At 39.1% G+C, this 20,623-nt stretch overlaps 1 protein-coding gene across 1 annotated transcript in view; it reads left to right on the top strand.

The window, feature by feature from the left end:
- RSBN1L (round spermatid basic protein 1 like) overlaps window positions 1-20,623 on the top strand; it is a 41,652-nt gene that overhangs the window by 2,907 nt on the left and 18,122 nt on the right. Inside the window, exons 2-3 of the mRNA XM_028745429.2 lie at window positions 15,298-15,417; window positions 15,732-16,375. Coding sequence (XP_028601262.2) covers window positions 15,298-15,417; window positions 15,732-16,375 — 764 coding nt within the window. The remainder of the gene's footprint in view (window positions 1-15,297; window positions 15,418-15,731; window positions 16,376-20,623) is intronic.

Here is a 20,623-nt window from a genome sequence, read left to right as displayed (position 1 = left end):
TTTACTGTCAGATAAACATTTGATTGCAGCCTTAGATTCGTCAGTTCATTGAAAAAATAATCATTGGGGAATGCTCAGGTTCACTTGTGTCCTTAAATATTCATCCAGTTTTTTTGTCAAATGAGATGTTCCTATTGATCTTTTTGTAAGGAACGGCACTACATTGGTCTTAGTTGTTGTTTTGTGGCAGGATATCTATCACAGATAAAGGCTACATAGAGTGGGGGAGAAATACTTGAGGCTGCCATGTGTCTGCCCTCTTTACGTATAAGGTGTGGGTGTGGAGTTTGTTTATATAAAATGAAGCTCAAGGGTGAGTGGAGTGAAACTATCCACTTTTCAGCTTATCTTGTTATGCTCTCATATCTGGAGCAATTTTTAAAAGCCCATCTCTGATCCTGGGTGGGAAGCCAAGTTGGGGACAAAATTCAGTAAACCAGTGAAGCACAGTAAAGTAAACCAGGAAATACTTCAGTTCTTCTCACCTGTATGCTCCTTTCATGTAAAAAACAAAAAGGCACCACCACCAGCCTTCTGCAACTTCATGTGTGAACTGGGCTAACGTGTATAAAAGCCATATGGCTGCCCTATCACATGTAAATTCAGTTGTAAAACCATGTACGTAGATTCTTGTCCTTTTCAAACACTGCTTAACTTTACATTTGCTTTCAATGCACAGCAGTACTTCTTTTAACTTCTTTTAACTTACCCAGAATGCTTCTATCTTTAAGTCTATAGGTATCACATTTTTGTTTTAATGATTGTACAAGAGCAATTTTGAGGCACATCACAGGTTATTCAAGTTTGTAGTGTGAATATGTATCATATCCAGGTAAACATAGCAAAATTTCTGTAAACTGGAAAATAATTGATTTTCTTTACTCTATTCCACCTGTCATGCTTTTGGTGTACAACAGATGGAAAAAAAATAACTCTAGACATTCAGTGTAGTAAAAATAATAATACATGACTGGTCTTCTAATCACACCAATATGAAGAATGCTTTCCTAATATTTCTAATTAATGTTGTGTTCCACTTAGAGCTTTTATAACCCATAGTTTGTTGTTAGTATGGTGTGTCAGATAGTGTTGAACTTGGATTGGCTAGAAGCAGGTTCAGCCATGTAGTTAACTAGGTGACCTTGGGCCAGTTGTTATCTCTCAGCCTAACTTATAAAGTTACAAGAAAGTAAAAAGTGTTTGTGTGAATGGAGAGAAGGGAAGGGAAACTATGTACTCCACACTAAGGTGTTTCATAGACTCATACAATTGTAGAGTTGAATGGTATCCCGAGAGTCATCTAGTCTAACCCCCTTTTTAGAGGAAATGTGGAATAAAATGTAATACATTGTAGATATATTTGGCTTTTCAAAGTAGTAGCAAACTTTCTGAAAGATGCTTGTTTCTTATGGTAGTGACAGCTGACCAAACAACCTGGATAGTCTTATGCATCTCTGAATATGAAGCACAGTCCAGGTGATTAGTGTGTCAAGAGTAATTTATCCAGGCCTCCTTTTCCTTTCACAGGGATTTCATCACTTGATTTCCCAGTGTTGGAGCACTAATGCATGTTTAAATGGTATTCTAAAAGTGCTTTGTACTAGGGAGTGTTCCTGGAGTATGGAAAATGACCTGGCCTCTAGTAAGAACCCATTTGTGCCTGAGAGTACCACCCAAGCTCTAGAACAGTGCAGGGGTACTGTTGCAGCAGCAGCACTTGTACTCTAACTTTTCCTTGCTTGTACAGCAGACGAAGGACTTCTGGTGTTGTGGAAAGGAAGGAAGAGGGAGATTCTCTGTGGCTCCACCAGTTAGCCTCTTGTTTGACTTCTTGGAAAACTCCTAACTGCTAAAGTGCCTTCTCGTATAGAAATCTCCATCTGCTTGTGTCTGATCAGGGTCAACACCAATGCTTCCAAAGGAGTGTGAAAATATTGCTTCAAAAGCTAAACTTTAAATTACTAGGCATTGATGAATTGATTTTATAACACTTCAGAATCCTTTTCAATAAAAGGGTTAGCTGTTATATACTGTCCAATACAGAAGCAAAGAAACATAACTAAACTCTACACAATTGGGAAATGCAGAGTACAGCTAATCTTAATCTGAATAGCTGTAACGTTTCCCCCTCTCCTTGACACGTGGATATAAAAAAAAGAGGTACATGTTGCCAGAGTTAATAGACAAGGTTACACATTAATTTCAGAGAATAGTTGTTTTCATGCTGTGTCTCATAGACTGCAATTTAAGGTGTCATGGCTGTCAGTCTAAGCCAAGGTGTATCTGAACAATTATATATTCTGTACTGCTTAAACTGTAAATCCTCTGAATATTTTGTTGGACTTAATTGTTTTGGTTATACTGGGGAGCTAACATGTACAGAAATGCTTTCCATGTTTGAGAGGCAGGATCCTGGTTCCTGCATTTTTACTTCTTTGAAAAGGAGGGGAAAGGGGTTGGGTTGCTCAGTGTCTCAGCACATTAGTTTAATGTCCACTTCTCAACCCACACTGAACTAATGTCCTGAAGTTGGGTGAACAGATGAGTGTGAGCTATAAAAACAAAAGGTTTCCAAAGCTTGAGGAATTGCCCTGTTGTTGCCCAGGGAACAAGAAAATCATTTATTGTAGGCCTTATTTATATATTTAATTTTAGCATGAGCCTATGTTCATTTAAAAATGTTGTGTGGTCACTGATCGGATAGTTTTGACATTTACAGAACTCGTTTAAAAGTCAAGTCTGTACCTGTCACTGAGATCATGAAATTAGAACGATCTAATTACGTATGTTAATGAGTTCATGGTGAAATGGCTAGGATAGAGCTTTCTGTTTTCAAGGTATGACTCGAAACTTATTGTCCTAGCCCTTTGTTTAAATGATTTAATCATTACTTGTTTTAGTTTTAAGTTAATATTTTATTTTTACTATTCAGCTAAATAACATGGGCGATTTCTAATAAACATTCAAACAAATAAATTCAAAACAGGATCATAAAGTCATAGAAAAGAAGAGAATCAAATTTAATACATTTATATTATAGTAGAAAATAAAATCAATGTGACAGTACTTTTTAATAAAAAGTGCAAAACTTTTGAAGCAGTTGCTTAGACATTTGAAATGGCTCACAGAGCCAGAATTTGTTTTTACTTTATTTATCTTGTCTTTCTGCTCTTAAACCAGCAGATTCCTTTTCAGTATCTGCAATGCTTAAACTATTCAAGTGAATTTGGTTTTAGTCCTGATGACAAATTTCTGGACTGAGACTCAGAAACATCCTGTACCTAAATTCTTAAGAGCGTTTCCACCTTTTTTCTGATTAACTATTCTGCCCCATCCCTGTTTGGTGGACCTTCAGGTTTTAGTGAAAAAGCCAATCAGATTCTGAAAGCTGTGCTACAACAAGATACATAAATCCATACAGAAAATGTTACTGCTTATTCTTACCAGAACAGTAAATATATATTTACATGTTACTACTTTCAGATTTCACTTGGAATGTCTTGAATATTGTGTTTTGAACTGATGTAGATCAAAATGATATTTGCCAGAAATGACAGTACTGAACTTGTGCAAAATGAAACTAATCCTCTTTGCACTTAACTGGTAGTAAATGTTTTGAACACAATGGGACTTACTTATGAGTAAGTTAAATACAGTAATGAGAAAAGTCAGTATAGATTAAGTTCTAAATTGCAATATGCAAGATAAAGAATGGATATGAATTTTCTGTTATGAAGTAACAAATTTGATCAGCACAGACTTAAATGAAAACTTAGTGTAGGTGGTATTTAACTTCAAATACACCTAGTACTATTTATTCAAATATGTTGGACAGTCTTCTTATGATAAATTTTTAACACAGTTTTTTTAAAGACACATGAAAAGAAATTTTGTCTAATAGACAGTACCCCCTTAATTTGGTTTAACTTTGGATTCTGGAAAAGTTTTACTAGGTTTTCTAAAAGGGTAAGTAGAACAGGTATATTTACAATTAATCATTCTGTTATCGGTAGCTTACACTTTTAGAAATAGTTGTTGCTAATTGTACGAAAACATGCATTACACAAATCTGGGTGGTTTAAGAAGATTTGGGAAATAGTTAACTTTGTTAAACATATTTTCCAAAAAGTTATTTTAGATCTTATATCAAGAGGTTCATAGAAAGATTATCTTTGTTTATTGAATAATAAATTTATTAATGATTTGCAACTGTATAGTGTTATAATTTATCCATTTTTTACAGATTATGTCTGTTAAGCTTTTAAATCCTGTATATGTGGTTTTTCTTTTCTTTTGTTTTCATATTATGTTAAATTTCATAAATACAGGAAAAATGGACGTAGTTCTTGAAAAATAGTTTACAAACACTGAACAAATATTTCATTTTCTCTGTCACTCTGTGCTTTGTTTCCAAAAATTTTGTTACTCAAAATATCAGTTCTCAGTCTTATTTGTTCTAAAAACATCTTAATGTGTGTGTGTGTGGGGGGGGAATGGTTCTGGCTTTGCTATTTTTTGAGTTTATTCTTACAACACTAGTCCACATTGATGCATATGATACATAGCCAGAACACGTTTTGCTTACCTGGCTTTTAAGAGGGCACACTTCCATTAATAGCACACAATGAAACATTTCAAATTAACATAAATGATAGTTTACATAAGGAACCTACTAATTCTTTTAGTGAAGATGTTGGAAATTTGGGGACAGTTTATAAAGTAAGTCATGCTTTCAAGGGAGGAGAGGGTGCCAAATCTGTGGCAAAGGATGGATGCGGCATCAACTAACTGATGCCCCAACCGACAACGTAATTGGAGAAGAAGACTTTTTTTTAAAGACAACTTTGCTGATGACATGAAGTCATCTGTAAGATGCTTCTTATTTCTCAATCTCTGAAACTGACATCTAGAGTTGGGAATGGTACAAAGTGCTACATAATCCGTGTTGAGTTAATGCCAGAGAGTCTTTTTAACTTCAAATCTTGGCTTGCTGTGATATGCATAAGCAATAGAACTTCTCCTTTGCTCTAAATTCCATATGCAGTGCACAGTTCTTCATGTTTCTAAATGCTTATTCCATTGTGGTATTTAAAAATTATTTATTAAGTCTATGCATGTATGTATGTAGGACGTGGGTGGCGCTGTGGGTTAAACCACTGAGCCTAGGACTTGCCGATCAGAAGGTCGGCGGTTCGAATCCCCGCGATGGGGTGAGCTCCCATTGCTCGGTCCCTGCTCATGCCAACCTAGCAGTTCGAAAGCACGTCAAAGTGCAAGTAGATTAATAGGTACCGTTCCGGCGGGAAGGTAAACGGCATTTCCGTGCGCTGCTCTGGTTCGCCAGAAGCAGCTTAGTCATGCTGGCCACATGACCCGGAAGCTGTACGCCGGCTCCCTCGGCCAATAAAGCGAGATGAGCGCCGCAACCCCAGAGTCGGTCACGACTGGACCTAATGGTCAGGGGTCCCTTTACCGTATGTATGTATGTATGTATGTATGTATGTATTAAGTTTATAGGGTAGACAATGAGTTGCAAACTGGGAACCAAAATTATATTCAGAACCTGTAGAGGAGCACATTTTCTAGTTTTTATTTATGATAAGTGACCCATCCCTCAATATTTTACACACACATCAACACATCCTGCTAGATTAAGCACAAGTGGTTTTTTTTTATTGCTTCCAGAATGCCCTTCTTTTCCTTCTCACCTCTCCTCATTGTCATGCTTTCACAAGATTTTCTCTCTTGTCAGCAGTTGGCTCTTCTTTCTCTCAGCTAATTCAGACATTCAGGAATAGCTCATGAGACTCAAAAGACAGTGCCACTTTGGGATTCAGATGCAGAATTGCATGCTGGAATATTCTGCCAAATAAAAAAATAATGCTTCATACATAAAGATAAAATGCTGGGAATAAAAAGTAAGAGTCTATTGTTTAACCTTTCCTTTGCTCTAACTTTGCTGAAGCAGACATATTGCAGCCTGTGGTGATTGGCAGTTGGAAAAGCAAAGATGAGCTCCCGTTCTGATAAATGTGGAACAAAAAAGGGGCATTTACAGTTGGAATGATCAATGCTAAGGAAAAGCTGAAGCAAATTAGAAAGGAGGCCTGCTGCTTGTGTGAAAGGAATTGTCACTTGCCATAAGTTATTGGACAAGAGACAATCTTTGAGATTTTGGTGGACAACTAAGAAACTGGTATTTGGGTTCAAAACTTGGATTGCAATGGCTGGTTTTGCTCCTTTGCGCTGCTTATCCATGTGGCCCAAATCTAGGTTAAAATTTGGAGGAAGAAGTTGGGTATATAAGTGAGTCAATAGATACCAGCTTTCTATTGAGCCTCTTGTAAAGCATAATTGTTGTTTTTTTTAAGGAGATAGGTCTTTCTTTGTTTTCTGTATACCTGCCAAGATGCTACAATCACTTTTTTTAATTGCTTCCTGATCATTTTCATATTTATTTAAAATGAATGATCAGACATTGCCAGAAGAAAGGACTATATAAAGACTATATAATGATCAGACATTGCCAGAAGAAAGGACTATATAAAGACTATATAAATAATAAATAATATGAAAACTGAACATGAGTAGAGCTCAAGTGGTTGCAGGGTACAAGTTTTTCCAGGTTACCTGGTGCATAATGCTCGTAAGATAAGAGGATACTCTTGGACCCTGGAACAAACTAATGTTTTCTCACTACTTCAGTTACATTTACTTGAGAAATAATATCATCAGCATGTTTTAAACTGTAGTTGTTAAGGACATCCGTCCCCCGCCCCGGCCAACTTTAAATGTTATGTCATTTGTTTTAGTCCTTTAAAATTGTAAACCACCTTGGGTGCCTTTGGCAGAAAAGCAGCATATAAATGGAATGAATGAATTCTTTCACTTCTTCTGGAGCTTTTACAGTTAGGTGTTTCTTTTCACTATAAAAGTTCGATGACTTTATGTGGTTTGGAAAGAACTGACCAGGGTAAAACGTTTGAGGTTTGTAAAACATTTCTAATGCCATTTAGTAATCTTCTAATTGTCTATGACAATTTTTAAAATATCTTCTCCCTCTTACTTAGGCTGTCACTATTTTATCTGTGACCTTTCAGTTCTTCCCTTTATCTGATAATCTCTTGCCAACATTTCCTCCGGAATGACTCCTTGACTTTGCAAGTTAATTGAGATAAAGCCAGGGGTGCATGATACATAAAGAGATCTCAAAAGTGTGTTCACTGTGCTGTAAGCTTTGTCTTAATATATTTCTCTAAAATATGAACAGATCAAATTTGGAAGGTTGTCATGCTCTTCCTCACTGTTTGACTGTCAGGCTTCTGCCTTTTCTTTTGGAGGCACCAACGCCTTGCAGCAGACGGCCTGAGACAGGAGGAGGTTGTGACAATATCTGAGGTGTTTTGTATTGGGACAGTCTCCCCCTGGAGCAGCTAGTAGCAGTTGCGAGAGGAAGGCAAATGAGTAGGGAAGGAAAGTGTTTTGCAACTGAGTACTTGAGATGGAAGTGGTGCAACCTTCTGTCCAGCTGCAAATTATGGATGCAACGGTCCCAAACAAACTCTCTCTTTGAAACTGCTTATATGGAAGGATGGAACATACATTCAATATCTTGTCATAATGAACATTTGACTTTTAGCTGTATGTCTTCAATTAAGTGAATTGGCACCACATTGCATTTAATATTAAAACAGTGGTCATATACACTTCTAGAAGCCATGCATTTTGAGAGAGACTGCTGAAGCTATCAGTGATATAGCAATATTGTGTTAGTGTGTGGCTTTGTTGTAGTGAATGGGAGCAAACAGCACAATTTTAAAACTGATGCTGTTCCAGAGTTTGCAGAATTCCTGTACTCACCATATGAGAGTGCCCAGAATTAGAGAACTGGAATAGGAGAGAATGCCAAAACATATGCAGTGTGTACATTATGCTGGCTAAAATTGCATGCAGTTATTTACCTTTACAAGACTTGTGATGTAAACTAGTGATGTAAAACCATACATTTTTGAAGGCATAATGGATTTTTTTTTAGTACAGGCAGCCGCCATTTTAGGTGCATCCAATTTGTGTGTGCACATGTGCATCACACTGAACCTCGAAGTGACCCAAAAATATCACAAAAAGGGGGGGGGGATGGGAACAGAATGGGGTGTTTCCATGCTTTTTCAATGGTGTTATACGAGATTTCACTTAAACACACAGTGCCTTGGAACACAACCCCTGCATAAATTGGGAGTTGTCTGTAGGGCATTGAAATGTAGCAGAAAACATAAAAATAACTAATAAAAAACCACTTCCCCTTTGAACTCAAGCTAAGAAAGTATACCATATATAATTTGGCTCATAGGGTTGTATTGTTTGGTTTGTGTGTGTGTGTGTGTGTGTGTGTGTGTGTGTGTGTGTGAGAGAGAGAGAGAGAGAGAGAGAGAGAGAGAGAGAAAGAAATATATATGAGAAATATGTATTTGTGATGGAGAGTCAGACTTCTACTCTTGAAGGTATATTTTAGTATTTTACTGTTGCAGAAAATTAGAAGGAAATGTTGAAAACCATCAACAGCAGTAAACATTCAGAAAGTTTTTAAAATCTTGGTTTATATATGATTTGCTGACCTCAGTAACATACTGCACAAAGAATATACAGTACCTTTCAGTGAAAAAAGCTCATAAAATATCCTTATAATTAAGATGTAGCAATATATTTGGATATTGTCAGTGCTGTGCTGTGGGCAGGAGTCTGGAGTGAGACATGAACTGGAAACTATGGGACAAAGGAGAAGTCAAGACCAGTGACTAACCAAAGATGTAGGAAAATGCCAATGCTCAGGAAGACATTGTTGCTTGAGCAAACCTCACCTTGAAAACAAAAACTTCTATACTTCTTCCTACTGACAAAGATCCAGTGGTTAGCATGAGTGGGATGTTAGTATGGAAGGTTTATCACTGAGAAGGCTGCTGCCTGTAGTTGAATGAATCACCATACAGAGCAGCCACAGACAGATTGAAGCTGCATCCTATAATTATTTAGCTACTCTTGATAATACTATTTAAAAATTCAGATTTTTATCATATGTTTTCACAGGTTTGCAGCCTTACCTGGGAGTCAGCCCTGTTGGACCCAGTCTGATGCATATTTGAAGGAAATGTCTAGAAGTGGGAAATTTTAATATTGTTTATATGCTATCCCACCCTTCAGAATAATTAGCATGACTGTTTTATTTCTTAAATGTTAATTGGTGTCATAACAACCCATAATTTCTGATTCTAACCCTCATGCTGCTCTTTGTGGATATGAGAAAGTAGGAAGTTTGCAGAAGCTTAAATAAGCTTTTCTACTATTTCACATGTTTGTGTAGTTCCTTGATCATGTATATTTCCAAAAATTCATCACATTTTAACTGATCTAGAACTTGAAAGACTATATCGTGAACATAAATGTCAAGGCATGTCAGACAGCCAGATTGTACTCCTGGACCAAATACCTGAATGTAGTCTGTATTTTTCAACATTTGAAATTACTCTTCTGATTCCAAATCCTATGTATGTCCCTTGTTTAGTAATCCAGTAAAACTTATTTCAGGGCTTGGTGAAGCACCCATCCCCAATACACAATGGTGTGTTTCAGAATGCCTTTTCCATTTCTTTCAACACTAAAATGGTTGGCATTGTTGCTGTAAACCATCTTCATGGTCTGTTGTTTCTACAATTTAAAAAGGAAAGCTTTCAATTTTTAATGATAAATTGATAAGCTGGAAGTCTATTGTATTTTTAGTATTGTTGCTGACAAACTCTTTTCAGACATCTTTCCTTGCACTCTTGGGAGATAATGAAAAAGGAACATGCTAATAAATATCTGTACAGCCTCCTTGCTATCATTCAAAGCTTTCTGTGTCATAGTGCATGTAATGAATTTGGCAAACAATTATTACATCATAATTGTTTTTGAAAGTGATTAGTTTCTTTCTTTCTTTGTGCTTTTTAATGCTTTGCTAAAAGAGTTTTGCCTGGAGTGTGTAGAGCAAGAGTTGTTTTCATAGTGCCTTGTACAATGACCTGTGATTAGATCTCTGTCTCTACTGCAGTGATGCAGTAACTTTGCCCTCTTTCTGTGATGACAGTCCTTACTGTGTGGAATTTTGTTGCATTAGCTGCCTTTGATCTTGATGTGCTTCCTGCATAATCTTTTAATGCTGAAGTGGGATGCCCTCTTTCAGCTGATGCAAACCAGTTGCTGCTTTTGGCATCCTACATTATTTTAAAACAGATGGGGAAAACTTCTGTTCACTTGTAGCTTTTGAAATGCTTGGTCAATTACTGTTTATTTTGTGTCACTTGTATATTATAACTCAGAAGTTTTTTAGTAACTTGCAGTATATGTACAGTATATACATTTGTTTAAATGGGCTTGTCAGGAGCTTATTTCATTCTGTGCATAGGAACAACTGGGACATATAGAAAATAGTCTAGCAACTGAACCCAAATTTCCCAACTGGTCAGAAGCTCGGTTGGCTGGAAATTTCCAGTATTTGAGTTGCTGCATTCGCACAGATGCACAGTTGCTGTTAATTAAGCAGGTCTCCATGCTGACCTGGAGCTAGCTACCAGCCATAGCTAGATAACGCGGGTGCACTCAATCCATGATCTCATCCTAATTAGCGAGAGCTGGGTTGTCACCAGAAACCATGTTCTCTGTTACCCAGAGATCTGCAAGTACCAGACTTCAGTCAAGGCCTAAACAGAATAAAGGCTTTTATTGACAACACCCACTCCTATCACCTGATGTCAGACACAGGAAAGTTAAAATGGTGGCTGCAAAGGAACAAAGAGGAGTACGTTCTAAGGCAATAGTATAATCCCAATTATTCCTTTCCCATTGCATCTTGAATGTGGAACTGTGTGAACATGGTGCCTTTTTCTGTCAACTTTTCTTTTTATCAGGTAGTGCCTTTGACTCTGACCTTCCCACTGCTTTTGACAGGAATTGGATCTATTCAACTGATTGGGAACTTTTGATCGCACTCCAGTTAATCTGATTGCCACCAAAAGCAAGCAAAAGGGTTGAGTCAGAGGCAATATCTGGTAAAAAGAAAGGTCACTTCACATGTTGGCTGCTTCAGTTGAAGTTTTTTTTAAAAAAAGATTTATTTTCCTGATTCCACATGACAACTCCAGGGTAATTGAATAGACTGTATATGGTCAGTTTGGCAGGACTGAACATTGAGCCAGCAGTGGGTTGGCAGGGGAGCTCAGGACAGTTGTAATGGATTACATTAGAAATTTTCCAACAGTATTGATTTAAATGAGAACTTTTTGTAAAAACAGTGGCTCCTGTGGAAGAGGAATGTCAAAGGGGGCATACTCCATGCTTTCCATGGACCATGCCAAGCAAAGGGGTCCAAACAAAGGCACTAGCTCATGTCTAGTCAGCTTTCAGCAGTGTTTCATTCCAGCAGTATTACTTCACTTTATTTGCTTCCCCTAGATTGTTCCCATCAGCAAGTCCTTTACCTCCTCTTCTCAGGACTGCTTCAGTCTTGTGGTTTCTTCAGAATATCTAAGCTGTTGTCTTTTTTAATTCCATTTTATTGGTTTTCTATTAGTCCAAAATATACAAAGTCATTTACAAAACATTTTGTTACCGAGTCTTATTTTTCCTGACCAGTCTCCTTGGCAGTAAGTTCCAAGCCCTGAGTTCACCAGTTCTTCCCAGAGCTGCCTCACAGTTCCATGGGAGGCTCCTTCCCAAAGAGAATGGAGTCTTTTCTATTTCATTACTATTTCCCCAGGGAGCAGGAGAGCTAGATAAGCATAGGTTGTTGGTATCACCTCTCAGACAGTGTTAGAAACTCAGGTATACAGGTATGGGGCTAAATGGCGCTTTAAACCTGTGTTGCAGTCACCACAACAGAATGTCTATTCTGGACTAGATGACCCTCAGGGTCCCTTCCAGCACTGGAATTCTGTGATTCTATGATCTCAGCTACATTACTTGACTGTAGCTTGCTCTTACAACAATTAACTTGTTTCCAGTATGGAAGAGGGAGAAACAAGCACAATGGAAATTGTATTATCTATGGACTAAGGCAAAGGTTTTTTAACTGTGGTTGCCAACTTGGCACCCAGAAATCTCTACATGGTCACAATTGGACCCATGCCAGTAGCAAAATGCACCTGGTGCCTGGCTGATTTCTAATGCTGCTCTCAGATCACACCTGATGGGACTTAGGAGAACTGCCTGAAAAAGACCTCACAAGAAGCAAGGATCACTTTAAGCCAATACCTGAAGAGATGCCTTATTTGGGCAGCCTGATTATCTAACCTGTTGCCTGTATTTCCACTGGATTTCACCCACATTCTTCTCTCTTTCTGAAGATTTTTATATCCGCCCTGTCTCCCCTTCCTTCTTGGCAGCTGATGGAGAGTGCCTCATCCTTCTTCCACAGGTGAAGTCTCCAGGCAATGTCCGAATGTGTTCTTCTCAGGAGTTATTGCCCGGTGGGTGCCTGCACGTGCAGAGTGGGGCATACTGAAAGGGCCAGGTGCCATCAAAGGACTGGGAAGCCCTGACAGCACATTCAGATAAGGGAACTGTGTTCCTTTTTAAACATTTGTTCCAATTAATGTGATTTTAATTTATTCCAGTGGAGGGAATGCTATTATTTTATTTTTCTTTGTTTTTGCCTCACTCACTTTCACCTTTTGGCTGCTGTAGGCAGTGGCCAAACCACCTTCCACCATTAAAGCAAGGCTCTCTTTTTAACCCTTCCCTTCACCTGTACTGGAGTGTTTCTTCTTCTTCTATGCAATATTAAAGTTTGCCCTTTTCATTGGTGGTCTGTCCCTATTCCCCTAGCAAGTTAGGGGTTTTATATGCATGACTCAAGCCCTTAGTTTTTTTCCTGCCCCTTTACCCTCCCTTTTTGAGGTTGAAGTGAATTGCTGGCCTATTTCTACAGAAAAAAAGGCTAGGAACAGTTTTATAGTGCACAATTATTGACTCCGTATGTCTACCATCACAAAAGAACACTCCTTTCTTTCTCATATCCCCTTGCTTCCAGTATTGAGGTGTATCTTAGATCCTTGTTAATTCCATTATGGAGAGATTGTACCCACCATTCATATTGCAAGATCAGGTTGCCAATAAAACTAAAGTTATAGCCAAATAACCAGAAGAAGAAAGCACAGCCGCCCTATGTAACAAGAACTGGATTTCTTTAACTCAAACCTAATCAGTGACAAACAGAGTGAAAAGAGTTAACAGGTTACCTAGAAAGCGATAGGTAAAAGGTAAAGGTAAATGACCCCTGGATTGTTGTCCAGTCAAAGGCGACTATGGGGTGCGGCATGTATCTCGCTTCAGGCTGAGGGAGCCAGTGTTTTTCCACAGACAGCTTTCCAGGTAATGTGGCCAGCATGACTAAATCGCTTCTGGCACAACGGAACACCAAAATGGAAGCCAGAGTGCACAGAAACACCATTTAACTTCCCGCCACAGCGGTACCTATTTATCTACTTGCACTGGTGTCCTTTCAAACTGCTAGGTTGGCAGAAGCTGGGACAGAGCAACGGGAGCTCACCCTGCCACACATATTTGAACTGCTGACCTTCCAATCAGCAAGCCCAAGAGGCTCAGTGGTTTAGACCACAGCGTCACCACATCCCATGTCTAGAAAGTGATACAGTAGCCCTGAGCTGACTCCAATAGAAAATCTGTAGAGTCGATTAAAGAAACTAGTCAGATGCAACCAAGGAATAAAGCACAATTGATAGAAGCAATCATATAATCTTTGTTTCCACATTATAAAACCTGACAAACTAAAATCATTGGTTAACTCCATTGGATGGTGTTGTAGGGCTGCAATTGTGGCAAAAGGTTTCTAAACTAAGTACTAACTGAAATGACGAGAAGTTACCCTTTATTATTTTTTCTGTGTATAACGTCTTTTATTTGTGTATAACTTTTGATAGAATAAAGATAATTAAACAGTTTGTTGCATTATATTCTTTCTAATGATACATAATTTTATGGCATTATTATAAAAATGACTTGTTATAAGCCATCAAACCTCAGAAATACATATCTTCCAAAAGGTTTCCACAATTTTGGCCATGTCTGTAACTGGGTAGAGAAAAGCAAGCATACAAATCATCATTAAAGCATTTGTATTGGAATAGTTTTGAAGCAGTGTTAGAAACTCAAGATACATGTTAGGCATCAAATGGCTCCTTAAACCAAGGTTGTAGTCACCAAAACAGAATGTCTGGTTGCCATTTCTGGGCAAGATGGCTCTAATGAGGGACCGACTGTGTTCAACAGTTAATCTTCTGGCTAGTTCAGATGACAATCTTGAGCTCAGTTCAGAACTTTCAGAACTTAAAGAAGAAAAGTCACTTGATCCAGGGACAGTTCTCGCATCTATTTCTACCTCTTTTTCTTAATGGTGACATGAACCGTTCGTAGCATAAGAATGTTCTTCACAACTGTGAGCAGAGCAGATCAGTGGGGTGGGGTGGGGTAGGTGAAGATAAGCTACAACAATTAAATATGACATTGTTCACTGCTTCTGCTCAGGCTGACAAGAAAAAGCATTTTGGTTCCTGAAATTCATTCCAATTGTGCAGATAAAATATAACAGAGAGAATTCTACCGAACGAGGTATTAGTGTGTGAAAACAGTCAAGATCCAGTGATCCCCGGCATGCACTTCCAGATGGTGGAGATGTCAAGCGCCATCCTGGCACCCAGGCATTCACTTGGTTGCAAGTGGCTGATAGTTGCAAAATGCGGCTTCTGCCTGGCTAATTTCAAACACTGTTTTGAAGATGTTTTTATTCATTTACACTATTAGTTTTGGGAGAAAGGCTGGGATATAATATACAAAATAACAATAATAACTTATGCTTGGGAACAGACCTGATTTAGCAGAACTGAAATATTCCTGTTTCATTGTTTTCTTTATCCTAGTTATATCACCTCATATGTCCTAAAATGTTAAGTTGTTTTCCGGGGGCTTGGGCTTCTCTTCGTTTTTGGAAATCTAATCTATTAGGCTGTTAGAACTGTGGCTCAGATTCAATTCAGGAGTTTTGGTCATATGGTAGATGTAGAATATACTTGCTGGTTTAATTTTTTTTAAGTAGGCCCCACAACAGTTATGTATAAAGTGTCTCTTCTCAATATCTGAGAGTTCATTTAGCCTTAGAACTCTGTAGAATATTTACTTATTATACCAAATATAATTGTGGTAATTTTTCTTTGTAAAGTTCTGGTTAAATATGAATTGTTTCCTTTTTAGATCAAACCATCAGAGACAAAATTGCAGAAAGGGATAAGGAAAAGCAGAAAGAAAAGAAGAAACACAGGTTAATGTCTGAAATTAAGAAAGAGAATGGAGAGATGAAATTATTCCAGAAAGGTAAGCACACACAAATGTATATTGTATAGCAGCTGCCTGCTTTCCTATAAAATTGTACTATAGGCAACTCCCCATTTACATGAGAGTTGCATTCTGAGGGACTCTGCTTGCCAGCTTGCCCCAACGTTCTGGTGCCAAAAATGACGCACCCCACCTTGAGCTCCTTGAAGAAAAGATGGGATAATAAGTAAATATTGTTTGTGTTATTTAACTTCATTTGGCATATCACTTCACTGTGCATGTAAATCAGTTTTTCATCTTCATGGCATGTCGCTTTAGACATACAAAAATGAAAATATTTCTTTTTTTAATAGGTATAAAGGAGAAACCAAAAAGCAATGCAGAAGATCTACAGATTAAAAAAGTAAAGAAGAAAAAGAAAAAGAAGCATAAAGAGTGTGAAAAAAGGAAGCGTCCAAAAATGTACAGTAAATCTATTCAGACCATCTGCTCGGGATTATTTTGTGACACTGAGGATCAAGATGCCAAAGGCATAATCAAAAACCATCTTAAGGATTTCAATGGAAAAAATATGGATCCCAAGAAGGACTCTGAGTACAAGATATCAGAGAACAGTGAGTTTCCATTTGTCTCGTTAAAGGAGCCACGGGTTCAGAATAAACTCAAAAGGTTGGACATGTTGGAGTTCAAACAATTCATTCATATTGAGCACCAGCCTAATGGAGGTGCTTCAGTTATCCATGCCTACAGTAATGAACTCTCCCACTTGTCTCCTGTGGAGATGGAGAGATTTGCAGAAGAATTTGTGGGTCTGGTTTTTAGTGAAAATGAAAACTGTGCAGCTTACTATGTAATGGGAATTGTTCATGGGGCAGCTACTTACTTACCTGACTTTTTAGACTACTTTTCATTTAATTTTCCCAATTCGCCAGTGAAAATGGAGATTTTGGGAAAGAAAGATATAGAGACAACGACTATGTCAAATTTTCATGCTCAGGTAAGAGGTTTTTTTCACTTTCTAAAAATTATTTCATACTGTGATTAATTTCTTTTGTATAAATGAAATATGTTAGCAGGAGAAGATTGAGTTGACTAAGGAAAATACAGTCAGATCCTCCCCCCCCCCCCCGGTATGCAATGCAGGAACAGAAGGTATTCTCCATTATGTATGTTTGTACAGTAATAATTCCCAAATTCTGTAGTTGGACAGGCTAATATGTTTGATAAATTGAATAATTAGAGACTTGTGTGAGTATGAGATACCTACTCACAGAAAAGCTTGCCAGCGGCGTCGCTGCATAATTTGTTGATTGTGGTGTAGTTCCTTCCAATCAGCCTGTGGGTGGGGTAAGGGATAGTTCTTCTGTTTCAGTGGCATTGAATGTGATGGAATAATTTAATGAGAGCAGAATGACCCAATCTCAGAAGAAACATGACTAATGGAGAAACACAGCAGATATACTTCTGGGTGTGGGTAGTTCTTACTCCTGCACCTTCTAAAACTTATTGGACATCCATTTTTATTTTTTAAAAACTGATTTTTCTATAAGACCTTAGGAATATTTTCTGAACTTTTCCTTAGCATGCAATTGAGTAGCATGACCTGGACTTGGTAAAATGATGCATTTATAGTTGTATGTGCTATGGCTGCAGTCCTATGAAAGATTCCTTAGGAATTGGTCCCTTTGGATCCAGAGGGGCTGGCAGTTCAATCTAATGCATATTTAAAGCAAGTCAATTTGTTTTGCATTATTTATATTCTGCTCCACCCCTGAAAATGCCATAATACCCCAACATTAATATGAATTGGTGTCATAACAACTCCATAGCTTCCGACTCTTATTTTTCAGCATTGAGCTTTGTGAACTTCAGAAAATGAAATGCTTCTCAACTCCTTCAGCTGTTAGTGTTCTGTGCATTTCCAGTCATCAGCTGTGAGAAGACAAAGACCTGGTTAGCATGCATTGGTTTAATGTGAACCAGTGGTGTAGCAAGTTCAGGTGGTACCCAGTGCGGAAAATTTCTTGTCAACCCGCCCCCCTGAAATTATTAAAAGAAGGAAAAAATAAGATACTTAGTGTCATAGCTAAGGCTTTTGCTGCCTGGGGCGGTCACTGTGTTTGGGGCCCTTTTGCTGTTCCTCATGCGGGAGTCCTGTCAATTTGCAATGGTCCTCCCCTCCGATTGTCCTTCCTCTATCCCCCACCCACTTCCCAAGGGGTGGGAAGGAACTCAGTTCCTGTCACCGCAGACTCCACCTCTTCTTTGCTTTACTTAATGCCTCATCATGTTCTTTGTTTCTCTTGCTTCAACCACAGTCAGAGCTCAAGCGCCTATTCCTGCCTAGCAAAAGCACCCAAGAATAGTGCAAAGCAGGAGCAATAAGGGTGGATGTAATCTCTCATACCTGCAAGCTGCTTCTGTGAACAGCCATAAGTATAGTGCTCAAGTATAGTGGATTTAGGTGGTGTCATAGGTGCCCCCCGCGTGCCTGCAGCAAGCCCCGTTGGGCCTTTTCACATCTCGCTGCAGGCGTGGGTAAGCCCAGTGGGGCTCGCCACAGGTGTGGGAAGGCCCGGCAAGGCAATTAAGCAGTTATAAATAAATGAGTCCCCCCACCCTGAGAATAATTCACTAAGATAAACTGGTTTGTTCAGATATTTTTCGGTAAGATACTTTGGTCATAATAACAGGCTACATCCAACTAAATCCTACTTAGGGCAGACCCTTTGAAATTAATGTTTGGATACATTACAGTGAGTCTACTCTGAGTAGGACTAGCATCTGAGGCAACTGTGGGGGGGGGGGAGGGAGATATGTAAATTTACATAGAAGAAGGAGGGCAAGCGAGGGCTGAGCAAATGTTAAAAGGATGGGACAGCTGCATATTCCTGCATTGCAGAGGGTTGGGCTAGATGATCCTCAGCAGGGTCCCTTCCAACTCTACAATACTATAATTCTAGGGGAAAGGAGCCCAAAGGGCAAAATCACTTCCCAAAGGTGTCTTTCCCCATAAGAAAGGATTTAAAGCGAGGCAGGAAACAGTTAAGCAGGGAGATGTGGAAAGGTGAGAGGGGACAGAGAGAGAGGGGGGGGGGGAGAGGGAGAGGGAGGGAGGGAGGGAGGGAGGGAGGAAAGAGTCACCCTGTTAATTTGTTCGCAGCTTCAAAAACACAGCCCATTACTCAAGAAAAGAAACCCATGAATACCTGAGTGTAGGTGCTTAAGAGATACAGAGTGCGTGTCCCAAGTGCTGGTGGGACAGCTCGCTTTTCCCTCTCACCTGCCTCTGCCTCCCGGCTGTGGCTTTAAGGGTGATGCCTGAGCCTGGGTGGGTTCAGGGGGCAGCGGCACAGGCACACGCTCCCCCACCGATGGAGAGGGTGGGGGGAAAGCCCCGTGGCCAGCGGTGGAGCAAGCTGATCGGACATGGGGCAGGGTGAGCTGGGCCTCCGAGGAGTTTTCCTGCCTCCACCCACTCAGCCAAGGAGGAGACAGCGGGCGGATCTTTTGGGGCAGGATGGATCCTGCGGGCGCCCAAGCCACCACATCACTCCTAGGAGAGATGCATGGATTGGGCACGTTGCAGGCCGCATGGTGAGTGCCGCCCAGCATTTTGTTGCCCCCCTCAGTGGGGACACCCAGGGCAGACCGCCCCCACCGTTCTCCCCTTCCTCCACCCCTGCTGTGAACAAGCAGTGTGCTACTATGTGTAGTAAAATGCTCCTGGCCTGTTTCTTCCTTTGCTGAGCCAGGAAGAAAGCAAGCACAGGGCTGGCTTACTTTTACACGAGAACCAATGCTCATGGATTGAGTTTCTTCAGTCTTTGGGTATTGGGTTATTGCTAATGGTTTGTTTGGGAGGAACGAGCTAGAAGTACTAGGTTTAGGATAATACTAAATCAGTGGTGTGGCTTGTTTCCTCCCAGCTCTACAGCTTGCATGCCCTAGTACACCACCCATTCACAGTATGCCATGGATTTTTCTGACCATAGCTTAAAATAATGGACAACTGGGGTCACTGAAAAGAGAGGACTTGTTTGTGCTGTATATTCAGGGACGTTTTTGGCTGAAGATTGCATTCTCTTTGAATTGCTTAAGTACAATTTCTCTTGAAAATATTGTAAATCAAACGATGGATTAATGTTGCAGCCAGTAACGGTGTAATATAATAAAACACATAATAAAACAGAACACAGATCAAAACTGACACATCAGCTTTCTGAAATTGTCATATGCAAATGATCTGTTAATCTGTCTTGAACAGACTATTTGTAATTATACCTTTCCTGATAGGCAGAATAGGCCATAGCTGAATTCTTTTTAATGTATTATGAAGTAAGTATTCCCTTATTGATAAGGATGTCCTTTATATGTTGTCTGTCAGTCTCACAGTTGCTCTTGAATCAAATTTGGGACCAAACCATGTTCCTATAGTGTATATACATACCACCTTCAGGTTTGGCCTGGATCTGATAGAAATGTTATCAACTAAAAACATTATTCCTTAGAAGGGTATAAATGTATACTAGCCTCTTCTCAATTCTTACGTAAATGTTATGGTTGATTTGGTTTAATCATAATTCATTATAGTGTTTAAATTTTTTCACTGTGTTTGTCGGTTGTCCTTGATCTGTTGATTTACAGGCTGCCGTATTGTTTTAATTGTAGCTTTTATTGATTTTATTTTGGGCTTTGCAATGGTTCTATGTGTTCAGGAATTTATTAAGCTGCCTTGAGCGCTATTTGGCAGAAATGCAAAACTGAACAGCATAGCCTCTCAACATGAAGGTAAAAAATGTTGCAATTTGTGACATCTTCATTCCTATTACTTTATGGATATTACATTTTCCTTCACAGTTGGTGAAAGGATCAAGGGGATTCTTATTGGGTAAATATTACAAGAGTGAACCACTGTTCAGCAGTCATTTAAAAAGCAAGTCAGTTTATTCCTGGTTGAAGGTAAACAGTAGATTCATGACTCATATAATGATTAAAAATAGAACAGTTAAGTCATAGCCATGTCTAGCTATTCTGTTCTCTTCAGATAGCTGGACAAAATGCCTGCATTCAGCAACATCAAAAGCAAAACTGTTGACTCTTGATATACTAAAATTCCAGAGACAAGCATAGGGCTTGTCTTCCCTTATATTATGATACTTTTAAGAGTAAGATTTGGCCACAAAATGTAATTGTACCCAAGTTCTGAGAGCATGGTTTTGGTGCAACTGGAAGCACTTTAGAA

This window comes from Podarcis muralis, chromosome 10 (genome assembly GCF_964188315.1).
Source record: "Podarcis muralis chromosome 10, rPodMur119.hap1.1, whole genome shotgun sequence".
Classification (NCBI taxonomy): Eukaryota; Metazoa; Chordata; class Lepidosauria; order Squamata; family Lacertidae; genus Podarcis; species Podarcis muralis.
The sequence above is the reverse complement of the archived record's forward strand: the minus strand, read 5'-3'. Positions and strand labels throughout refer to the sequence as shown.